Below are 25,135 nucleotides of genomic sequence, written 5' to 3'. Positions count from 1 at the left end.
AGCTTTCTGGGGTCAGTCAGCTTGCTGTCAATTAGGTGCTGGTGCAGCTCTGGAAAACAAAGACTGTACAAGTGCACCCAAGTAATTAAGTTGTAGAGCCCTTCATAAGTTGTTACCTTACAGCCTTTCACCGGTCCATCCAGTGACTTGCAAAAAGAGTCTACATACTCCTACCAAGTTTGGGAATTCATCTTCTTATAGGACCTAAACTTTTCCTTGTACTGCTCAGGGGTGAGACCATATCCTGTGAGTGTGGCGTCCTTCATAATAGAGTAGGTGAGTCCCTGTGGATCCCCAACGGATGTCAGAGTGTCCCTCCCCTCTACCTCAAAGTGCGTCCACAGAACCACCCCCCAATGTGCTTTAGGGACCATGTTCACGTGGAGAGCTGAATCATACTCCTTCAACCACAGATAGATGTCATCATCTCTCTTGTAATCATTTACTAAGTCCTTTGGAATGTGTACCCTCCCCTCAGTCTGCACTGAGGGACTGCTGCCACCATCTCTGCTAGACTGGCTCCTTTGATCCAGCTCCCTTAAACTGAGCTCATGAGCCAAGAGCATCTTTTTCTACTCTATGACCAACCTTCTTTATTTCATCTACATTTTAAGCTTCTCTAACTCCAAATGGTAAACCCTCTATGCATGACTGTCCTGCAAATCCTCAGGACACCCCTCCACAGGCAGAACAGGTACATCTACTATCACATCACATCATGAACACTCTGCACTTCCTCAGCCTCATCCTTCCCCTTTGTGAGCCCCTCCGCACCTCCTTGGCTGCCACCCAGGCCCTCAATGCCTTCTGCAGCTCTTCCTTCCTGGTGGGGCTCCTGATAGGGCAGGCACGATCCTTATAAAACTGCTTCAGTTGAGCCACTGTGTACTCCTCCAGTTTCTCCAACTCAAAAACAGCCTTTGTACACACAGCTGGTGCATCCCCGGATTGAGACATGTTGGTGAGGTTCACTCAAAGATGCAAAGTTCCAAAAAGAACAAAGAATTCCCAAAAGAAGTTTAAAAAAAATCACAAAAAATATGGAAGCAGAAAATGTCCCCAAAAAAAAAAATGCTAAACACGTAGTATGAGGTCACGTAATGGTCTGCATTGAAAATAGTTTTGTATACTTAATCACTGCATGTCAAGTACAAGGACAAGTTCAATCCTCACTGGTTGTCACCAATGTAAGAAATGGGGTCTCTGTTTGGCAGTGAGCTTGCACTCTGTCCAAGCAGGGACCCTCACACTAGTCAGGGTAAGGGAGTTACATTCATAAGACAATCCCTGCTCACCCCCTTGTTAGCTTGGCACAAGCAGTCAGGTTTATCTAAAACGCAATGTGTAAAGTATTTGTACCAACACACACAGAAATGCAGTGAAAAGAATACAAAATAGGTCATATTTATCTAAATCACACAAGACCAGAATGACAAAAATCCAACATACACAAGTCAAGATATGAATTTTCAAAAGAATAAGAGTCTCACTCCATAGAAAACAATAGAGATGCTGTTGTTACACAAAGTACCTGGTTTGTGTAAAAAATAAGCCGCATGGGCAATCGTGCGTCGAAAATATCAGCGATACCTTGATTCCGTACTCGAAAGTGAGGCAGTGGCTTGTTTCTTCTCCAGTTGGGTAGGCGAGGTGTTGTTTTTCTCTCCCACAAGAGAGTGATGCATCGATTTCCCGACAGGCACCTCGGATCCGCACAGGCTTGCGTTGATTTTTGATGCCCAGCGATAATGCGTGAGAAATGTAGCCACACTGTGTTGGAAAACTCCACTGTGTGGGGTTTGCGTCATTATCAGCAGCCACAAGCGTGTGTTGCATCGTTTCTACTGCCCGATGCATCAATCTTCCAGCCGCAATGCAGATGGAGCATTGATTTTAGTTGCAAAGCAAGTGGCACGTCATTTTGTCAGCCACGTTGCAGGCGGTGCATCAAAATTTTCCCCGCACAATGTTCTATGCGAGGATTTCAGTCCTTCTTCTGCCAATTTCATCACTCAAGGGCCGATGGACTGGATAGGGCACAACTTGGCAGGGCAGGAGTTTCAGCAGAGAGTCCAGGTGCTGGCAGAGGAAGCCTTTGATGGCCCTGATACTTCAAAACAGGAGGAAGGCTCAATCCAAGCCCTTGGAGATTCTTCACAAGCAGGAATATACTACAAAGTCTCGTCTTTATCCTCCATAAAGCAGAAGCAGCAACTGCCTGCCAACATAGCAAAGCACAGTCACAGACAAAGGGGCAGTACTCCTCCTCCCTCCAGCTCTTCAGCTCTTCTCCTTAGCAGAGGTTCCTCTTGGTCCAGAAATAATCTGAAAATCTTGGGTTTTGGATCCACTACTTGTACTCCTTTCTGCCTCTGAAGTAGGCAAACTTCAAAATAAAGTCTCTGTTGTTCACAAGATCCTGCCTTGACCAGGCCTGGCCCCAGACACACACCAGGAGGTTGGAGACTGCATTGTGTGGGGGCAGGCATAGCCCATTCAGGTGTACATGACCACTCCTTCTTTCACTCTAACTCAGATGGTTCATCAGGAAATTCAGGCTACACCCAGCTCCCTTTGTGTCACTGTCTAGTGGTGACTCACAAACAGCCCAACTGTCAGTCTGACTGAAACAGGCAATACACAAGCAGGCAGAGTCACAGAATGGATTAAGTAAGAAATGCCTACTTTCTAAAAGTTGCATTTTCAAAATAACAATTTAAAAACCACCTTCTCTAAAAGATGTATTTTTAAATTGTGAGTTCAGAGACACCAAACTCCAAATCTCCATCTGCTCTCAAAGGGAAACTACACTTTATGGGCATTTAAAGACAGTCCCCATGTTAACCTATGAGAAAGATAGTCCTTACAACAGTGAAAAACAAACTTGCCAGTATTTTACTATTACAAAATGTAAAACCCATCAGTACATGTCCCACCCTTAACGTACACTGCACCCTGCCCATGGGGCTAGTTAAAAAACATTTTTTTTAATGTAATTGCTGTCAACTGAGTGTGAGGAACAAGGCTCGGCAGGCAATTGATGTACTCCAGGATACACTAGCAGGTACTTTTAATAATTTTTAGGAAACTGGTGCATCAAACAAAGTTTCTGCTCTGTGCTGTATTGTGCAAGGGGGAGAAAGATGGACTTAGCCATATTTATTACAAATGGCCTGCTGCTGCAGGCTAAACCTGTGCTGGTGCACAAACAGACAGCCTTGCCCCATGCACAACCTTTGTTCCATGCTGCAGAGGTGTGTGCATGCTGACTAGCATAGAATATGAACAGGAAGTATGCCCTTCTAGTACAAATGCTGCGCAAGACACATTTTTGAACATACTATTCATTCTATGTGTCCTGTACAGTGCAAGACACATTAAAAGTGTGGAATGTTTGGTGAAATTGAAACATATCTCTGTGTTAGCACCTCTCCAAGGAGACATTATGGGCCAGAACTACAAGAAAGTAGCGCATCAGTCCTGTTGCGCCACTGCTCTTGTGCCGCCCTTTACACCCAACGTCAACATGGTAGTGCTGTATTTACAATACAGAGCACCATGGCGTATGTTATCACAATAGCTTCAGAATCTATGATGCCACAGTAATACTTTGCTGGATTAGTGCCATTAATTATGGTGCTAGTCCAGCAAAGCACTAGGAGGGCCAGTGACTTTAACTCCTGCAATGTGCAGGCATTAAAGGTGACGGAAAAAATGACTCAGTGAAATCTTGTAGATTTCACTGCGCCATTTTTTGTGGCTTCCCTGGGGGGAACGCCCCCTTGCATACATCACACCTCACACAAAAATAATGTGGGGCAAGGGATTACAAAGTGACACAATGCTAGCATTGCACCACTTTGTAAATATGGTGCATTAGAAATGCCTACCTAACACCACATTAGCATAAAACAAATGACGCTAATGTGTCACAAGGAGGCACAAGGGCCTTGTAAATCTGGCCCTATATTTTTGTTATGAAAAGTCTGGCCTGTCTATTTTAATAGATTGGCTTTGCATCAAAAAACTATGGTTGCCTGTGTGAATCAAGTGCCTGTGTTAATCTGCCCAAATACCATCCAAGTAACTCGCTCTTCATTCCATTTGGAGCAAAGCAGCACAAGTTGATGTTTACACTGAAAAGGGCACCTTCCCAACTCGAAATGTCTTTTGTGTCAGAAAGTAGATACCCTGGACTCCCTCACTTACTGTCCCCCGTACATGACTTTCCCCTCTATAACTCAACTCATCGCAGCCTATGTGCTCCTTTTGCTCTATATCAATTTTTGTAGTGCAAAATTTTACTTCACTATGGGATTTGTATTTTAGAACAACTTGTCACCATGACAGCACTCTTTCCAAATCAGTTTTTCTAACAATAAGCATGACTTATTTGCTTTGCTAATGCTCTTATTCTGAGGTGCAGAGATCATAAAGTAAATTGTAAACTAGGACCCCGCAAAAACTGCCCCAAATCATTGTGAGTTGGGGTTGGTTTAGCACCTCTTGAAACCTCAGAGTTACCTTTTATGTCTTCTCTGCTACTGAATAAACTGAGTGCCATGGTTTGAGCCTAGAACCACCGTCCTTTCATAGACTTCAGCAAGTGGTATTCAGTAGCCTGCAAGAGAAAAGCAAGTCAAACGCTAAGCAAATTTTTGTTCGCTGTAGTGTGTGCCAGTTAACGGGCACCCGTTCAGTGACACGCCCAGCTCATCAACACCATAAATCTTCTGATTGCAACGAGAGGTCTCAGCTTCGGGTTATTTAAATCAATGAGCTCAAGTGCAGTGCAGAATCTCACTTCTACTCCCTAAGCAGACAAGCGCCAGCGCGAGGCAGAAGGGAGACATGGGAGGTGAGTCGGATTGTATCACAGATTTACTTTATGAGTTACCAAATTAGCCTTTCTAGGCTGGGCTGCTTACCAGCTGTAGGACCCACAGATTGCTAAGGCCAGCACATGGATCTTAGTAGAGCAGGACCCTTGAAAAAAAACAGAACACTGATTACAAACCAATGGGTAGCTGAGGGTGGCTGAGGGGTAGTCCCATTTGACAGTGATGGCTGTTATATGTTTCATTTTAGTTTAGTTGTTGTCACTTCTCTGTCCGTTCAAGACCTAAAGATATCAATTCACCACAAGCCAAGGGTAGCAAAAGTGACACCATGCATTGTTTTTTTTGTGGGTGTGACCTAACGCCCAGAACCTGCTGACTGTGAACTGGGGAACCAGGTTCGAGATCTGTTCTTGGCTCAACGTCTTGTGATTCTAAGTGAATGACTTAATGGGCCCTTGCCTAAGATCAGAGTGTATTTTAATCTGCTGCTCGTGTAATGCACGGTAATGCCCTTTGGGTAACATCCCCTTGATATAAAAAAAAGAAAAGAAAACTCTTTGACTACCAAGACATCCCAGGGTTTTCAAAACGTGTCCAACTCTTGTCTCCTTACTGCAGATGCATGTAAGGAGAAATATCTGGAAACTAGAGAAACAAACAGGTCCATAAGAGCCCCCTTTACTTCCTGTTCCTGTGTCTATCTTCATGACCAGTAGCATAGGCCTACCGTGTTTGTGCAAGGAAAACCAAGGAGCACCTGGTGATATCTGCAGCATCCTTCTTACTTATGACTTTCACCCGTGTCCTCAAAGACCTCTTTCATTCGCAAAGTAGTTCTTTTCTACCCTAATAGGCACCCCATCTGACCTGGGAGGCTCCATCACCTTATCGCCCCATCTGGTTAGAGATACCCTACGCCCAGATGCTGTTTTTCCCATTGAAAGATGCTAAATGGCTTCGCTGTTCACGTAGGCATACTTTTTTTTAACTGAGACACTTTTTTGCGTCACAGTACTGGCTTTCAGTTTAATTACATTTTTTGTACTGAGTATCATTGTTCTCTGCTGTTAGTGCTTCCATTTTTGGGGAGTAATTTTTCCTTCTTGGAAGTTTGTTTATCCCACATTCTTCATTGGAAACCTCTTATTTTCGCCTTGAGTCATTCTTTCTCTAATCTGCAGAGGGAAATGTTTCTTCTTTCAAAGGAATTCATTCAACCCAAAATACCTTTCTCTCTACCAGAGAATGTAAGCTGCCCCGATACAATGCTTCTATATTAAATAATACTTGCAAAATTAAAACTTTGAAGCAATAATGGCTTCCTCCTCTTTTTCGTTTGCTGAATACGATCTGAACTGAAGCAAAAACAGCGTTCAGATGGGCACTGTCAAAAGTAGTTGAATTTAACTTTGAATGTCTCCGGGATAGTGCATGAGCAGCAAACTACATAGCACGGAATCAGCGAGAAGTGGTTGCTACTAGGGCTGCACAGGCCTTTCTTTTTTACCACCGGGCATTTCCTCAGTGGGCTGGAGAGAGGCCCAGGTGGCTTGTTTTGAAAGCCCATGGTCGCCTATGGTGCCTCTCACACATTACCCAGCTACCCAGGGTTCATTTCAGCAGGCACAGGGAGGCGACAAGAGAGAGGGAGGGAAGAAGCGAGAGAAGGTGAAAGTAGAGAGAAAGTCATCAGAGAAGGAAAGAGAGGAGAATAGGGGAGAGAGAGATTGGATGAAAAGATAGGTATAGCACAATGAGATGAAGGGAGCGGGGTGGGTTTGAGCATTGTTGCCAGGGCTCCTTATGGTTCCCTCTGTCCAGCCCTGGTTGTCTACCTCTGATTCCGAGCTAAGGTCTGTGCAGCTCATGCAGTCATTTAGACAAATCCAGTGTTCAATGCATGCTTTTTAGACAGTGTAGTTGTTTAAAAACAGGCACATAGCTATTCCCTGCTTGAGAGCACATGTTTAGGATAAGACCACTCTGGCATCTTCTGTCATAGAACCTTCACTTTCCTTCACAGGGCTCTGACAGGACGTTCATTCAACTGAGACTGTTCTCTTGATAACTTCAGAAATGACAACTGGTATTCCACAGGAGCAGTGTCAGAGGTGCGATAATTAAAGGAAAGAGGACCCCCAAAAGAGTATATGAGACTGGAAAGGGAAAACATAGCCCCTGGAAATTATTCAATTAATTACTTATTTATTTACATATTTGTTTATTTGTTTTAGTGTTTTTCTCATGGGCTGAGCTTTCATTGGAGCAGCAGGTGCAGTGGCTTGAGTGGCCCATTTAACCCCGAGTAATGCGGGAAATTACAATTTAAATGGCAGCTAGGGACAGTTCCTTACTTGCACGGGGGCCTTTAAACACTAGCTGCACTACTGGCTTATATATGGCATAAAGTGAAGACATTACGAAAGTGCTGCTGCTGAAACTTGCTGCTTTCTATTTCACAATCTGTTTCGGCTCTAATTCAAAGAGATCTTGCACAAGATCTTAATACCCTTAGGCGAAGCAAGTGACCTACTAAAGTTATGGGTGTGGAGCAATATTGTGAAAGCGTTGCAAAATGCTGGCTGTGAATGCGGTTTGGCATTTATACGATGAGTAGATTTTAAATGCACTCATTACAGCAGTCCACCAAATTAATTTGCACTTTGAGACATTAAATAATGAAAAAATATTGTATATAATTTCCACCTTGCACATTTACTGCAAACAAACGTCTTTGGACCTTATTAGGCAAAGAGAGCAATTTGCTAAGGAGTTCACCTTCCCAAACTGCAGCATATAAAACACCTAAGTAGGCAAACAAGAAAAATACAAATATTTGTGGGTAATGCTCGAGAGAGATTTAGCAGCTACTGAGGGGATGGTGGAAGGACAAGAGATGGGAAATCTTTCCAAGAGATGGGAAATCTTTCTTGTGATACCAGGACATGATTTGACATGCTGCACGTGGAGGACGACCCTCAGAGAAAACTCCATTGACCTGTTTTGATAGTGGCTATTTCTTAGGTCTGAAAAGCTTTATTATACTATATTCAGTTTGAGATGTTTAATAAAAAAAAAACACACTTCTTTTGAGAATGAAAAAAGTACTAAAAATGTAATGTATTTCATAATATTACATATGCCATCTGTATTACAGTTGGGGGCCACACAATAGTCTGTGGCCCCTTTCTGTAATACTAAAGAGCCACAAGGGTGCAAAAAGCAGGTGCACATGCTCATTGTGCCCCATGAACACTTTTGATAATATGGCCCTAGAAAGACAATACCTGCTTTAATTTTTTCTTAAAATTAAATTTACTGATTGAAACTCTCTGTATCATTGTTTATTACTTCAGATTTGCTTAGCACCCTTTCCAATTATTTTATTCTCAACTCTCTTACGATCTTTGGGAGAAAAGCAGCTAAGCAATGAACCAACAGGGGTATATTTTATTTCTTATCATCAAGCGATTTATATTATGCCACACAATTGCATTTACTCCTTGAGGTCCCAGTTTGAAGTGGAATGTTTAGATTGGCACTGAACTTAGGAATTGCACACTGGATCTTCTATCTCTTCAAAAGTATGAGCCTGATTGACACAGGTTACAGTTGAAAATACATTATGGATGAAATGTGAGTCTTCACCTATAACGCTCCTAGTCTTAGGTAACATTTTCTATACAGTGATTTACACATGCATGATTTTGTGTCTCTGTATAGTGTGTGTGTGTGTGTGTATGTGTGTGTGTGATGTAAAGTGCTTCAACATCTTACAATGGTATGAGTAGTGCTATAAAACAAATGAAAAGCTTGTGAGATGGGGCTATGGAGAGATGAGGGTCACTTTGAGGGGTGGTAGTCATGGAATCTGTGAAGAAGGAGATCATTGGGGGGGGGGGGAGAGGGCACCAAAAAAAGATTCTGGTACCAGGGGCCACTAGCGCTGAAACCAGCCCTGACCAAGGAAAAAGGGAGCAACGCTGCTTTGAATTTTTTTTTCATTGGCTGCTTTTGGCTCCCTGATAGTTTTCCTGGATGTTTAAAAACACCCACAAACATGCAAGTTTGTGGAGATTCACAAACTGCAATCAGAGCCCTTCACATTCTGGAAACGGGAAGAGATTTACTCCTGAAAAGAGATGGGGTAATGTCTCTTCCTAAATGGAAAGGGCAATAGATCTCCCACAGGTTTTGTAGTGAGCTGTGGTAGGTCTGTCTACATGGGGAAAATGTTTATCCTGCAGTGGAAAATAAAGAAAGAAATTATGTGAATGAAAAAACAAACATAAAAGTATGTTCAGGTTGTGATATATAAAAGTCCCCACAGGTATTTTGATGACTTTTTTGTAGCGCATCAGGCCAATCTGTGTTTTCATTCACTCAAAATGTAATTGTAATTGTAGCATGAAAACCTGACTTATTCAGGTGAATTGATTCATTCCATATGATTAATTAAATAGAGCAATCTTTGGAGTGATTAGGTTTTGAGCCTTAAATTTATATTGTGACATTTACTGCTATTCCCAATCTCCGACATGGGTGTGATGACACTCCTGTCCCATTTTCGTGTTTCTCTACTTTTGACAGACCTTTTTAGGACTCCCAAGGGGTTAAGGAAGTTAAAATCAGCAATTCAAATCATTTAACAGTGTAACTTGTTTGGTCATAAAATAAATCCTTTAGTTACTTTATTTATTAGAGGTTTAAGGCCAAACTTAAGTAGATGAGTCTCAAAAACGTGCTATATAATTACAGAATCACCGAAGGTGAAGTTAAGTGTTGAATTAAGTTAAATCGTACAAGCATAAGACAAACAAGTATCTTGGTTGCAGCAATATAAAAGATAAGAGAAAGAATATGGTGATCGGTATACAAGCCACAGTCCGCTTGCCTAATCATTTGAAAAAACAATTTAATCTAAATATTCTATCTAAGCTGTAGCAAAATCTTAATTCTCTCTCAGGACATATAAGAAATGAGGGAAATAAAAGGAAAATGTCAGCATAACAGACACCTCAGTAGAAGTTCTACTAGAAAGGTGTAGCACAAAGCCCCCTCAACAAGATAAATTAGAGCAGTCTATACCCCTCCAGGTCTCAGGGGAATCTGCTCTCGCTGAAGGGTAAAGGGAATCTGCTCTTGTGTAACTAAATGAACATCAATTAAACCTTACCAAACCTTCAACAAATCCACGTCTCCAACACCAGTAAATGTACATCTTCCTTTCATCGCACGAATCAAACATCCGGACAACCCTGAGATCCTCCTGTATCCTACTATCTCAGATACACAAAATGCCTTTCCTTAACTTTAGTCTTAGACTGGCGCACCTGCAAATAAATAATTTTGCAAAGCGAGCAAACTCACGTTGAAGCTTAGGCACACAAATCAACTTTCCTAGCCTTTGTGTTAAGGTAACATGATACGGCATTTCAAAGCACATTCAAAATACATGATTATACATGCATCTTCAATTATAATTGTAACATAATTATGAATAAACATGATAACATGCAAGTTCACCATAATATTTGATAAACAGTACATATAAATGTGCACACGTATAACAATTCAAGATAATAAAATCACCATTAGAACACACATATAATAATCTACTGTGAGTGCACCTGCAGTAATATGTTTAGATGCTCCACTTAGAATTAGTAATGTTAAGGCAAAGAATATTTTTGTTGTTGATTACATTTTTATGTAACTCCTGCAATGCAAAAGGACACAGCCAAAGTTATGTGTTCTCAATCCCCCTCTAATGATTAATTAGGTCAGTGGTTCTTGGGGTCCATGAAGCCTCCTCAGGGGGACTGTGACTGCTTAGAAAATGTAATAATATTAACAGATTAGGTCCCAAGTTTTCAGTAATGACTCATTGGAGGGGGGGGGGAATTCCAATAATGATTCAGTGGGGGTCCCTGGGTTCGTTCCAGTACTGACAACAAAGTGGGGGACCACAGAAGTCAAAGAGTTTGGGAACCACTGAATTAAGACATCACAATCATGCTAAAATCCTGTCTAACCCTTTGTTGTTTTCACCAGTTTCTGTCTAGACACTTCTAGAGGCTTAATTTCATCATAATATTTAAACTGATCCTCCTCCAGCTCAACATCCACCCTCTTTCTCTTCTTGGCCTGCTTAACCTTCATTTTCTGTTTGATTTTGAAACCCACAATTAGAACTATTGCACATATGGCAATAACCAACAATGGCTTAAAAACAAAACCCACTACTCCACTTCCTACATTTCCAAACCAGCTGCCTACAGCACCAAATTCATCTCCATTAGCACCTGTTGTTTCCAACTCCTTTAAATCCTTAGTCAACCCAGAAATGTTCTGGACATACTTCTCCAAATCCTTACTTTTGTCTGGGATGTAAGTACAGTATTGATAAACTTTTAGCTTCCAGCAGACTCCAACCTCTTTTGTGAGAAGAAGGTCTAAAGAAAGTCTGTTCTGCAAAACCATAGGTCTTCCCACTATGATTACTGTATTTACAAGTAACAAAGAATATGCTGTACTAGTCGCCAATTTATCCACAATGGTGGACAGCTTTCTAATCTTCAAAACATTCAGAATCACTCCTGCAGGAGAGATAAATACAGCAAAAATATATCCTACTACCTCTCCAGCACTAACACCTCCCCTAGCTTTGGGTTTTGTATCCCATACAGGATCATTACAATGCACCACATGGTAAATCTTCAGAAAAACTATACCAAAATAACATATACCATGCCATCCTTTGGGCAGCCTGAAATACGCATACTGTCCACAAATGTAATCTACTCCAGGAATCACATGACCCTTGCCATCTAGAAATAATTCATTATTTCCTCTAACATTAAAGGTATGTTAACATTCAGTCTTCCCTATAAATAATGCATCCCCGTAACTCTGATCAATGTAAATGCACAGTTTTCCCTTATTTGCAAACCTAGAGGTAATGCTGGTGGGTTTACTTTTACTTGGTGTTCCATTCCCTCTCTATTCCCCCTATGGTGTTTCCTAAAATCTTTATCTGCTTCAGATTTGGACTCTAGATCCCTCTGTCTGTCCTCCACTAGATTAAAAAATGTCTTCTTTTCATCTGTCACTGAACAAATTAAATTATGTCTGTTTGCATATGTAGTGTCTAGTGGCTTAAGAGATTCAAAATATTTTCCTGCTAATTCTGCACCTTTAAAAATTGATTCTTATTCAGATGTATTAACACAGGAACTTCTTAAAGAACCAAATTAGAATTTGGAACAATAATATTGAAATCTACCCTGTCCATAGAATATACTCAACAAAAGCTTACAAGAACACCATATGTCAAAGGAATGTGATGATAAAAGATGACTTCTGAAACAGTAGCAGGTACTTTCGTACAAACATAGCAATCCCTTGTGCCCTTAGTTTAGATGTACTCATAAAGCATCTGAAATATACATGTGCAGAGTAATCTCCTCTAGAATCATCAATGTGCAAAGCCATATAATCTAGTCTAAATAAACCACGATCTTCAGAATTTAGTGGGTCATTATGAGTTCGGCTGGCGGCACCGCCACCCGCAGAACTCATTGCCGCTACTTGACCGCCAGTGCGGGGAAGTCCCCGCCGGCTCTATTATCATTTTCTCGCAGGGCCGGTGAGCGGAACCAGTGTTTGCGCCTCCGGCCAAGCTGGAAACAGGGCCTTTAAATTGACGCTGACTCCTAATGGAGCCAGTGCCAATGTAGCGGTGTGGTGGGTGCAGCAGCACCCATTGCGCATTTAACTGCCCGTAATTCGCAAAGTGAAATGCATGATGGGGCTGTGCATGGGGGCCCCTGCACTGCCCATGCAAAGTGCATGGGCAGTGCAGGGACCCCAAGGGGGCCCGAGTCACCCATTCCGCAAGCTTTTTACTAGCAGTGTATACCAGCAAGAAAAGACTAGCAGAAGGGGACTCATAATCCCAAGGGTGGCGCTGCATGCAGTCCTACCCTGGAGGATTACAAATGCCAAGATCCTCAGGCTGCTGGCTGGCGACAGCCTGGCGGTGGCAGTATTTCGAACATGGCGGCTCTGCCATGTTTATAATATGGCAGGCAGACCGCCACAACCGTGGCAGTCCGCCAGCCACTGCGAGTCTGGCGGTCCCAGGACTGCCATTCTCATAATGAGGTCCTTAGTGTTTGTGGGGGAACACTAGACGATTACTCATTTATTGCAGAAGGGGTGGGGAAAATGCTACTATCAATGAAATGATTAGTACTACAAGGGAAACAAGCAAAATTGCACCTAATGTACACCTGCATCTACAGATTTGATTAGCTGCCATGATTGCTCTAAAATCAGATCTTTAGAGTGAAATGCAGCAGAGTTTCCTCTGTCAAGTTCTACCTGTGCAAAGCGCCAAAACAAAGTCCAAATGATAAACAACAAATTTATTTGCAAGGTCTCTGTGAGTTTTCTATAGCCCTACTCTGTGTTCTTCTAAATGACAACCTTACGCTCCTTCACCTATGCCTCCGGCCTCGTACTCTTCTTGATTCCCAAACAAAATTAATGTGAAGTCTCTAAAATATGCGCAATTCCTATTCACTAATAATCACTCTTGCAGCACAGCTATCTCAAAATAAAATTCAAGCACAATGCTCAGTTCAAGGAGGTTCAGTTCCCAAAACTCCAAAATGTTCTATCTTCATCATCTGCAGCTAAATAGGTCTATTCAGGTAAAGAGTTTTTCCAACAGGGAATTCTTATTCTCTTTGACCTCCTGAGCGTTAGTCCTTCCTTCTCACTTTCACTAAGATCAGAGTCCTCACTATTAACAGGATTCGTCTGATGCACACACTCTTTAGGCAGGCTCAGCTTTTCCCTTTCTTGTCTTCTGGGCCACTAGTCTCCATTTTCCACTTGCTTCCTCAAAGTACTAGGTCCTTCGTCAAGGTCTGAATTCGATGTTGACTCATTCACCACTACAGGACAAGGCTATCCTGTCCTAGCTTCGACCGTTAATCTCTCCAGAACCCCCTCAGACTGAACATGTGCTGTTTCAGGCTCTGTTTACTCCCCAACAGCTTGACTAACCTGCTCCTATTATCTCTCTGTCACCACCAACACTTCTGGAACAAGTGCTGCCACATCAATGGGACACTCAGCTTGGCAAGTATGGGAAGGATGGATCAAGTTAGGTAGACCTCCACATTTAATTGCTGTTGTGGTTACCAAGATGATTTGATATGACCCATGCCAATGAGTCTCCAAACATCTTTTGCTTATGTGTTTCTTTACCAAGACCCATTTTCCTGGACTGAAGTCATGGCACTGTTCCTGATGTGGAGGGGCTGTGGCTGTTCCAGCCTAATGAGACACAGAAGGCAACAAGTCAGCTAGCCCTTTGAAATAATCAAGGACCAATATCATCTGCAACGTTCACAAGTGCATATGCAATAATAGCTGGCAATCTCATAGCTCTGCCCATGATGATCTTATGGGGAGACAATCACGTTTTCTGATCAGGAGCACTGTGAAGACTCATTGACACAAGATGTAAAAAGCAACAGGCCATTTCAAAGTTATCGAAGCACACACTTTGGCCAATCTGGATTTCAATATCCCATTCGCCCATTCAACAAGACCCGAAGCCTCAGGACTCTAACTGTAAGGTAGTCTCTGTTACACTTGTAATGCTGCACACAACAATCTCAGGACCTCATTATTAAAATGAGCCCGCTATCTGATTCTAGAGAAGTCAGAAAGCCAAAGCAGTGGATAAGACCTTCTGGTCAGGTAAGCTATTCGGCAACACTGGTATTCTATCCGTTGGAACCCAAATGTTATCACCTCTCTTGACACAGCCTGGGCTTACCCAACTCTGTAGTTCTTCCTCTGATACTTCTTCCTGAAGTCTCTTTACTTCTTCCCATGTGTCTGCAGTTGTTAACAAATAGTTGATCTCATCCATTCTCTAATTTTGTATATTCCCCCTTAAAGGTACAGACATTGTGACTAAAATACTTTGAGACCTCATCAGCATAATTGTTACCCAAACTTACATGATCATTTCCACGATGGTGTGCAGGGCAATTGACGACTGAAACCTGTTCAGGAAACTGTAATGTTTCAAGGAGGTTCCTCACTTGCTTACTATTATAGACCGGAGATCTGGAAGACGTCAGGAACCCCTTTTGGGACCATAACTGTATGAAGTCATGAAACACTCCAAAGCCGTACTATTAGTAAAACCTGTCAGTTTCAGCTGGTCTGAAACACAACATGGTCTAGTAAACAAGCAATTATTTCAGCTACTTGTGCAGAAAATATTCCTTGAAGCCAGGAAGTGTCAACAACTCCTGAAATTTATGCAGACTGCAGAGACAGCTCTCAGGCTTCCTACGTTGTCCCGTAAACACGAGCCATTAACACATAGCACAACATCAGTTTCAGGTGGTGGCTCATCTCGTATATCTGGGCTCGGCTTGGTGCATAGTTCAATTAAATTGAGACAGTCATGCTCCATGTGAGAAAGTAGCCTCTTTCTAGCATGGTTACCCTCATTTTTTGGCCGTTTGTCAGTGTGTTGGACTGTGTCACTGGGATCCTGCTAACCAGGTCACCGGTGCTCATGCTCTCTCCCCACTAAATTTGGTTGTTAGATACTGTTAACACAGTATCCCACTCATAATTGGCATACTGATGCCCCCTTATTAGTCCCTATTATATGGTATATAGGTACCCAGGGCTTTGGGGTTCCAGTGGATCCCTATGGGCTGCAGCATTTATTTTGCCAGCCATAGGGAGCCCATACAAAGGCTTCTACAGGACTGCCATTGCAGCCTGTGTGAAAACAATGCACCCTTTCACTGCTGTTTACTCTGCACCAGGTCACTTATAAGTAACCTATATGTCAGGCCGTCCAGCCCTAAAGGCTAAATGCAGAGTACCTCAGTGTGAGGGAACCTCTGCACTAGCAGACGTGCCCCCTCGTCATCCAGGACTATTTTCCTGGACCTTGTGAGTGCGGGGATGCCATTTTAAGCGTTTACTGGACATAGGTCAATACCTATGTCCAGCCTCACAATGGTAACTCTGAATATGGTCATAAAAGGTGTCTAACATCTTGGAATTATACCTCAGTGCTAATTCTAGCATTGGTTGTGTGATTTTATGCATTCTGGGGGCTCCACAGAGGACCCCCAGTACTACCATACCAGCCTCTCGAGGTTTTCCACACAGCCCCAGGTAGTGCCACCTCACAGACAGGTTTCTGTCCTCCTATTGCTCAACCAGCTCGAGCCCAGGAAGGCAGTACAAAGAATTTCCTTTGGGAGAGGGGTGTTACACCCTCTCACCTTTGGAAATCGGTGTTACAGGCATGGGAAGGGTAGGCTTTCAGAGCCTCTGGAAATGCTTTGTATAACCCTTGCATAATCCAGTCTAAAAAGGTTCAAGGACCCCCAGTCCCTGCTCTGGTGTGAAACTGGACAAAGGAAAGGGGAGTGACCACTCCCCTGTCCATCACCACCCCAGGAGTGGCGCTCAGAGCTCCTCCAGCGTGTCCCTGGATTTTGCCATCTTGGATTCCAAGTTGGCAGGGCACTCTGGGAGCAACTTAGTGGCCAGTGCCAGCAGGCAATGTTAGAGCCCTCCCCTGATAGGTGCTTACCTGTGTAGCTGACCAATCCCCCTTTCAGGGCTATTTAGGGTCTGTCAGAGTCACCAGATCCTCGGGGTCTGCGCACGTTCCCAACATGTCCACCACAAGACAGCTCCAATACTCTGATTAGAATGTCACAGAGTCTAAGAGAGTCCAAGTGGGGAAAAGGGGATTAGGTAGGGAACAGCTGGGAAGGAGACTTGTAGGAAGCAAAAGGTTAAAACACACAATAGCAAGATTATATCATATTAATCTTTACTAGACTATGATTCTAATGATTGTCATACTGTAACCATGGATAACTTAAGCATGGACTAAATAACTAGGCCTCAAGACGTCTGGTTACCTGGGAACGAATCAAGAATGTTTAATACAACTTCTCAATGAACCTATTAATGAAATGTTACACATTGACTAGAAATATAAGAACCCTCTAGAATGATGTTTTTAAAATCAAACATGGTCTTTTTGCATGAGGACAAGAAAATAATCTGATTTTTTTCTGGAACACAATAGGAGTTGTATTAAGGGACTTATTATGCACATATAATGTAACATCTAGAATTTTAACACTTATTTTTAAATGCAGAAACATGAATCGCGCACATTGCTGATTTCAACAAGAATATGCAAATGCCATGAAATGATCACGCACACTGCAAGCGATCTGAAGCATCAAGTTTTAATTGCAGGAGTATATTGTACGTCTTGCCGATTCGAATGTCTCCTTGTAAATGCCAAGAAATGGTTGCGCACAATGAGTATCAAGAGTTAAACACAAGGAATGAATGACGCCTCTTGCCGATTCAAATGTCAACATGTAAATGCCAAGAAATGCTTGCGCACAATGCGTATCAAGACTTAAACCTAAGGAATGAATCGTGCGTCTTGCTGATTCAAATGTCACCATGTAATTGCCAAGAAATGCTTGTGCACAATGCGTATCAAGAGTTAAATGCAAGGAAAATGAATTGCGCGTCTTGTCGATTCGAACGCCACCATGTAAATGGCAAGAAATGGTTGCGCACAATGAGTATCAAGGGTTAAACACAAGGAATGAATTGCGCGTCTTGCCGATTCGAATGCCACCATGTAACTGCCAGGAAATGGTAGTGCACACTAAATATCAAGAGTTAAACACGAGGAATGAATCGCGCTCTTGCCGATTCAAATGCCACCATGTAACTGCCAAGAAATTATAGCGCACAATGAATATCAAGAGTTAAACACGAGGAATGAATTGCGCATCTTGCCGATTCGAATGCCACCATGTAACTGCCAAGAAATGGTAGCGCACAATGAATATCAAGAGTTAAACACGTGGAATGAATAGCGCTTTGCCGATTCGAATATCAACATGTAAATGCCAGAAAAACCAAGAGCACATTCACACGCACAAGGTAAAATCTCTCAACATGAAAATTAGACCCAAGAACTCGAATGCCTTCGAAAACGGGACCGGGGGCCCAGCCCGACCTCCGTCTTACCGCCCTGATCAAGGATCACCAATGTAATGAAGGGCAAAGGCCTGGAAGATCAAAGTAGGCCTCCGGAACAGGAGCTCAGGAAGTTGCTGCTGCTCTGCACCGGGACCTCTGAATAGTGAGCACGTGGAGCTGGGCTGGCTCCCTTATATAGAGTCTGGCCCAGCCCACAAACCACACTCAGTCATGCTGCAGAGAAAGCTTCTAGAAAGTCCTGGAAAGGGACCACACCCTGACACACTCTGAAAGCCTGCAGCAATACATTGCAAATGAACAGTATTTATAAGCACCTTAAATATAAGTCTTCAGGATTAAACTCTGCCATGCAAAAGGTTAAACAACAGCATATCAGCATAATGCATGAATTATGTTATCTCATAAGTGCTGGGTTTTTGCATTCCAGTCGCCCATAGGGCGCACACTGCCCTGATGTTGACAGGGTCTCTCCTCACGGGGTTTCCTCAGATTCGGATTGCAAGACTATAGCAGGACTCCTCTGCATCCTCTACTTCACCTTCTTAATGACCAAACTACATTGGGACCCTCCAGGAACTCTACAAACTGCAACAAAGAAGCAAAGACAACTTCTGCAAAATGGCATCTTCAGCTACTGCCAGGAACCACAACTGTTTCCAGGTCGTACATTCTCAGAGGACTGCCTGTCTTCAGCCTGCACCAGAAGAACAAAGGAATCTTCCTTAAAGTGAAGGTGTCACTTCCCTGCTTCAGCAGGCACCCCTCTGCAGAGACGACAGGTGGCTTGGGTCCCTTGTCGTGAAGAAGTGCACGGATGCACCAACACGGGTGGTAGACTGAAGTGCTCCCGACAGTCCAGATATTTAGCTGTCCAACTTTGGTGGAGGTAAGAGCTAGCCTCCCCATGCAAGACAGTACGCCCATGCACCACATGATTTGCAGTTGTCAAGGCTTGTGTGCGGCCTTCTACGAAGTTCTTTGTGCACAGCACAGCTCCAGCCTCCAGTACTCCTTTCTGTGATGCACAGCTTCCTGAGTGGTTTTCTGGCAGGAGGATCCCTTTGTGTAGTTCTGCATGGGCCTCCATTTGTACCTTCTTTGTCCCCATGCTGTGGGACTCCTGTGCATGCTGCGTGGTCTTCTGTAGGTTTTTTAGATTGCTAGTGCCCCCCTCTGACTCCCTCTCCTGGGTAGAGGATTCCTGGTCCCTCCTTGTCACGGGGAGCTCCATTTTCCACTAACCACTAGCTTTGCGTGTGCCAAGGCTTGTTGGCAGAATCCAGTGATGCAAACTAGACTGCAGTCATCCATCCGGCATGCAACATTATCTACACCAACCAGGAACCTGCATCCGTCTTCTTGGGTGCTGTACTGACTGTTGTTCTTAAACAGTGGTTCTTCTTTTGCACCTTCATCTGGGATAGCAGGTGGCTCCTATTCTCCATGGACTCTTCGGTGCTTCTTGGACTTGATCCCCTTCTTCCACGGGTCTTCAGGTCCAGGAATCCATTGTTGGTGTCTTGCAATCTCTTCTGGTTTTTGCATTATCTTCTTTTTCATTTTCTTGTGTGTTCCAGGAAAGGTTCTGTGATTTACTCCTACTTTCCTGGTCTCTGGCTGGGTTCCATTACTTACCTTTGGTGTTTTCTAATACTCCCAGTGCTCCTCTACACACTTCACTTGCCTAGGTGGGAAACCAACATTTGCATTCCACTATTTAGTATATGGTTTGTGTCCCCACCAGGCTCATTTCTGACTATTTTGATTTTCACTATAGTCACTGTTTTCTTACTGTTTACTTACTGTTTTTGGATACTAGTGTATATATTGTAAATTTTACTGGCCTCCTAAGGGAGTACAGTCTCTATGGTATTTTTGGCAAGTGTGTCACCAAAATAAAGTACCTTTATTTTGTACCACTGAGTATTTTCTTTCATGTATGTAAGTACTGACTGACTATAGTGATATTGCATGAGCTTTGCATGTCTCCTTGTTAGGCCTTGGCTGCTCATCCACACTACCACTAGAGACCCTGGCTTCTAGACACTGACTACATACACTATTAAGAGATAACTGGACCTGGTGTAAGGTGTAAGTACCTATGGTACTCACTACAAACCAGGCCAGCCTCCTACACTCCACTTCACAATCGTCATTTTCATTATCAGGTATAGGCAACAGGGTAGCAGGATTCAGAAGAGTATAGCATTTGACATTTTATGCCGCAAAAATAATCTGTCCATACTTAGTAAGGCGGCTAATTGTCAAATGTTGAGTTCCAGTCCTTGTTAACAGTAACTCTACCGAATGGGGAATATAAACAGTTAATGGATAACCCATGACCATGTTTTCCAACCTCTCGATGCTGATACTTTCAGCAGTCACTGCTTTAAGGCAACCTGGCAGCGCAGAGGCAATGGGATTAAGAGTAGCAGAAAAATAGGCCATAGACCTCCTAGTGTTTCCATGTTATTGTGTAAGAACTGGGAGACTGTAGCCCTCCCTCTTACTAGATAAGTGCAAATGACTTATTGTAATCAGGCATTCCCAGTGCTAGGCCACAACAGAGACCTTTTCTTAGCTCTAGGAAGCCAATCAAGCATTCGTTATCCCAGGGCACTAGATCAGACACATCCTTGTGTTTCCACCTCTGCAAATGCTTGGCCACTAGGGAAAAGCTGGGTATCCATTGGTGACAGTAGCCCACAGTTCCCAAAAACATCCTTACTTCTCTCTTGTAGTTGGGGATCCATTTTCACAATTGCTGAAATCCTTTCTTGAGACACTTTCTTTGCTCCTTTTTCAATGTGATGAGTGAGATATTGAACCTCTTTCTGACAATACAGTAACTTGCTTGGGGACACTTTATGTCCGTTCTTAGCTAGGTGGTTAGACAATGCAATGGTACCTTGTTTACAGGCTTTTTGAGTGTTTGATGCCACCAATAGTTCATCGATGTATTGAATTAGAACTGAGTTACAATGCATGACCAGGGACTGCAGGTTCTTCTTGATGATCTGGTTAAAGATGGAGGGGCTCTCAGTATACCCTTATGGGTCTTGGCATCATGCCAAGTCACAATTTCTGAAGTGAAATGCAAAGAGGAACTGACTGACTTCATGCAATGGTATCAAAAAGAAAACCTGCTACGAATCACTGACTGTGAACTACTCGGCCTGACATGGAATCTGAAATATAATCACAATGGATTTGGTGCCATGAGACAAAAAAGGAACAACAATGTTGTTTGTCTTTCACAGGTCCAGTACTATGCGATACTTCCCATTTGGCTTCTATAATCCCATAATGGGTGAATTGCAGGGACTTCCCATAATTTCCTTCAAGGTTCCCTGTTAAATCTAGTTTTGATCACTAGAGTTATCCCAGCAATCGTTTCAGGTATCAAATTGTATTGAGATGTTCTCAGGTATTCAGCACTTGGTTTCACTGGGATTCGAACAGGTTCAACACCATTGATCAACCCCTTATCCTTTACTGGAAAATTCCACACCTCAGACCTGATTATGGCCTAGATTTAAGAGGGCCTAGCGCCTCCTTGTGCCACATTAGTGTCACTGTTTATGCACAATGTATGCATTGTGGCACTTTGTAACCCCTTTCTCCAACTTATGCCTCCGCCAGGCATAATGTATGCAAGGGAGGAGTTAGGAAGGATCGCCCAAATGGCACAGTGGAATCTCTGAGATTCCACTGCGTCATTTTTTACGGCTCCTGTTAACACCTGCACAGAGCAGGTGTTAAAAGCGGGCACACTATTGCTTTCAATGGGCCCTTATGTAATGTACAGGATTAGCATCAAAATGTTGGCGCTAAACCTACACAGTACATCAATAGTGTCACAAATGTTGACGCTATTGCCCCGACCCTGCGCCACGGTATGCTGTATATATTAAATATGGCGCACACATGGTAGTGGTAGAGGAGTGCTAAGGGGCGCAAGAAAAGTGCCGCTGAATTGGATGCAGCACCACTTTTCTTAAATCAGGCCCTCATTATGACATTGGCAGTAAATCCCGCTTACCGCCATGGTGATACCGCCAAAATACTGCTGAGATGGCGAATATCCGTTCCCCATATTATGACACACACACACACCAATCCAACAGAATACAGCCACATACACACATCCGCCAGCCCAAAGGTCAGTGCTAAAGTGGGGGTGCCAACACCCATACCCTTACGCCAACAAAACAACGCCCACCACATCATGACCCACGAATAACCACAGCGAACATTCAATGGCGGTAAACCTTTGGCGGTACGTACCCCCTCGCCCAGAATGGACACCCACATACAAAACAACACTACATTGGCCAATACTAAAAAACTCACACCTGACACTCATACACGCAACACAATCACCCACCCACCCACAGCACCATAAAACACATATCCACATTACCCACAACCCTTTACGAACAACAATTACTGCCAGGAAATTGACATGAACAGCACAGAGACAACTAGACACACACCACATACATCCATACATCCCACACGCACGCCACATCACACACCCCACCACATTCTCACCAACACACACCACACAACACCGATGTCCCCACTAAGGCACCCCCGTTTCACTGATGAGGAGTTAAGGGTCATTATGGAGGAAATAGTCAGGGTAGAGCCACAGCTGTTTGGAGCACAGGTACAGCAAATATCCATTGCCAGGAAGATGGCGAAGAATCGTGGACAGGGTGAACGCCGTGGGGCAGCATCCAAGAACAAAGGATGACATCAGGAAGAGGTGGAATGACCTACAGGGGAAGGTACGTTCCATGGCAGCAGGGCACCGGCTTGCCATACAGAGGACACCTCCTCTCCCACAGCTCACAGCATGGGAGGAGAAAGTCTTGGCATTATTGCATCCTGAGGGACTCACTGGAGTAGCCGGAAGACTGGACACTGGACACTGGTGAGTCAATATTTACTACTTATTGTAAGAAAGTAGCCTCTTTCTAGCATGGTTACCCCCACTTTTAGCCTGGTTGTGAGTGTATGTCTGTGTGTTTTTACTATGTCGCCGGAGTCCTGACAGCCAGAACCCCAGTGCTTATAGTGGAAACCCTATATGTCAGTGTGTTTTGCCTGTCTCACTGGGATCCTGCTGGTCGGGACCCCAGTGCTCATAGTTTGTAGCCTAATGTGTGTGTTGTCAGTAGTGCTTGACTGTGTCACTGAGGCTCTGCTAACCAGAACCTCAGTGCTTATGCTCTCTCTGATTTTAAATTTGTCACTAAAGGCTAGTAACTTAATTACCCCCTTAAAAATACCTTAGTATATGGTAACTAGGCACCCAGGGCATTTGGGTTTCAGGAGATCCTTATGGGCTGCAGCATTTCTTTTGCCACCCATAAGGAGCTCAGACAAACCTTTCACAGCCCTGCCATTGCAGCCTCTGTGAAATAGTGCACACACTATTTCACAGCCATTTTCACTGCACTTAAGTAACTTATAAGTCACCTATATGCCTAACCTTCACTTGCTGAAGGTTAGGTGCAAAGTTACTAAGTGTGAGGGCAACCTTGCAAAGGTGCCCCCACATAGTTCAGGGCAATTACCCCTGACTTTGTGAGTGTGGGGACGTCATTACATGTGTGCACTACATATAGGTCAATACCTATATGTAGCTTCACAATGGTAACTCCAAACATGGCCATGTAACATGTCTAAGTTCATGGAATTGTCCCCCCATTCCAAACCTGATATTGGGGAGCCAATTCTATGAATCCTGGCGGCTCCACCCAGTACTGCTAAACCAGCTCTCTGAGGCTTGCACTGCAGCTACAGTTGCTGCCACCTCACATACAGGGTTCTGCCCTCCTGGTATCTGGCCAGCCCAGTCCCAGGAAGGCAGAACAAAGCATTTCCTCTGAGAGCAGGGTGTTACACCCTCTCCCTTTGGAAATGGGTGTTACAGACTGGGGAGGGGGTAGCCTCCTCCAGCCTCTGGAAATGCTTTGAAGGGCACAGATGGTACCCTCCTTGCATAAACCAGTCTACACCGGTTCAGGGACCCCTTCTCCCCTGCTCTGGTGTGAAACTGGGCAAAGGAAAGGGCAGTGACCACTCCCCGGTCCATCACCACCCCAGGGGTGGTGCCTCGAGCTCCTACAGTATGTCCCAGACATCAGCCATCTTGCTTTGCAAGGTGTGGGGGCACTCTGGGAGCATCTGAGTGGCCAGTGCCAGCAGGTGATATCAGAGACCCCTCCTGATAGGTCCATACCTGATAAGGTAGCCAATCCCCTTCTCAGGGCTATTTAGGGTCCCTCCTGTGGGTTCTCTTCAGATTCCGCTTTCAAGTTTCCTTCATGAATCCTCTGCAACAATTTCAGGCTCTTCTGACCCCGGATCAACCCCAGCCTGCCCCAAGAAACGCTGTAACTGCAACTAAGTGTCTACAAGAGACACTTTTCTTCTGAAACTTCAGCTCCAAGTCAGCAACTGCAACAGTTTCCATGATATGCATGCTCTGGGGACTCCCTGTCCTCATCCTGCACCAGAAGGACCGAAGAAATCTCCCATGGGGTGACGGAGTCACTCCCGTGATCATGCATGCACCTTCTAAGTCGACAACCGGTTCTCTTGGACTCCTCTCCTGGTGACAAGGGTGCTCCTTGGAACACAGAGGGTGGACCCCATCAACACAGACTGTTCTGAGGTCTTGCTGTCGTAATTTGGAGGAGGTAGGACCTTGCCTTCCCCCAGAACGACAGTACCCCTGTGCACCACATCTTCTTCACCCCCTAGGCCTCTGAAATATTTGAAAAATTCCTTCATGCACAGCCTGGCTCAGGTCCCCAGCATTCCATCCTGCGATGCTCAACTCGCTAAGTTGTTCTCTGGCGGCGTGGGTCCTTCCTTTGTAGTGCTGCACCAACCACATTTTGCACCTCTTTTGTCCCAGTGTCCTGGGACTCCCGTGGGTGCTATCTGGTGCTCTGAGGGCTCTCTGATGTGCTGAGAGGTCCTTCTTCCTCCTCACATAAAGTTGAGGCCCCCAGGAACCTCCTGGGTCCAGATAGCACCTAGTTGACGCAAAAAGTGACTTTGCCGGAACCAAGGCTTGTTGGAGGAACCCAGTGCCAAAACTCACCTGCTTCTAACTTCACAGTGTCGGACATCCTTTGCATCATGCAGGAACCTGCTGGCATCTTCCTAGG

The 25,135-nt window shown here is 44.0% G+C and overlaps 1 protein-coding gene across 1 annotated transcript in view; it reads left to right on the top strand.

Annotated features, from left to right (window-relative positions):
- Positions 1–4,029: 4,029 nt before the first annotated feature.
- The window catches only part of LOC138246872 (protein-glutamine gamma-glutamyltransferase E-like), a 206,287-nt gene continuing 185,181 nt past the window's right edge, over positions 4,030–25,135 (top strand). The window contains exons 1-2 of the mRNA XM_069201623.1: positions 4,030–4,083; positions 4,781–4,858. Coding sequence (XP_069057724.1) covers positions 4,030–4,083; positions 4,781–4,858 — 132 coding nt within the window. The remainder of the gene's footprint in view (positions 4,084–4,780; positions 4,859–25,135) is intronic.

This window comes from Pleurodeles waltl, chromosome 7 (genome assembly GCF_031143425.1).
Source record: "Pleurodeles waltl isolate 20211129_DDA chromosome 7, aPleWal1.hap1.20221129, whole genome shotgun sequence".
NCBI lineage: Eukaryota > Metazoa > Chordata > Amphibia > Caudata > Salamandridae > Pleurodeles > Pleurodeles waltl.
Note: the sequence above shows the minus strand (reverse complement) of the source record. Positions and strands in the feature narration are given on the sequence as shown.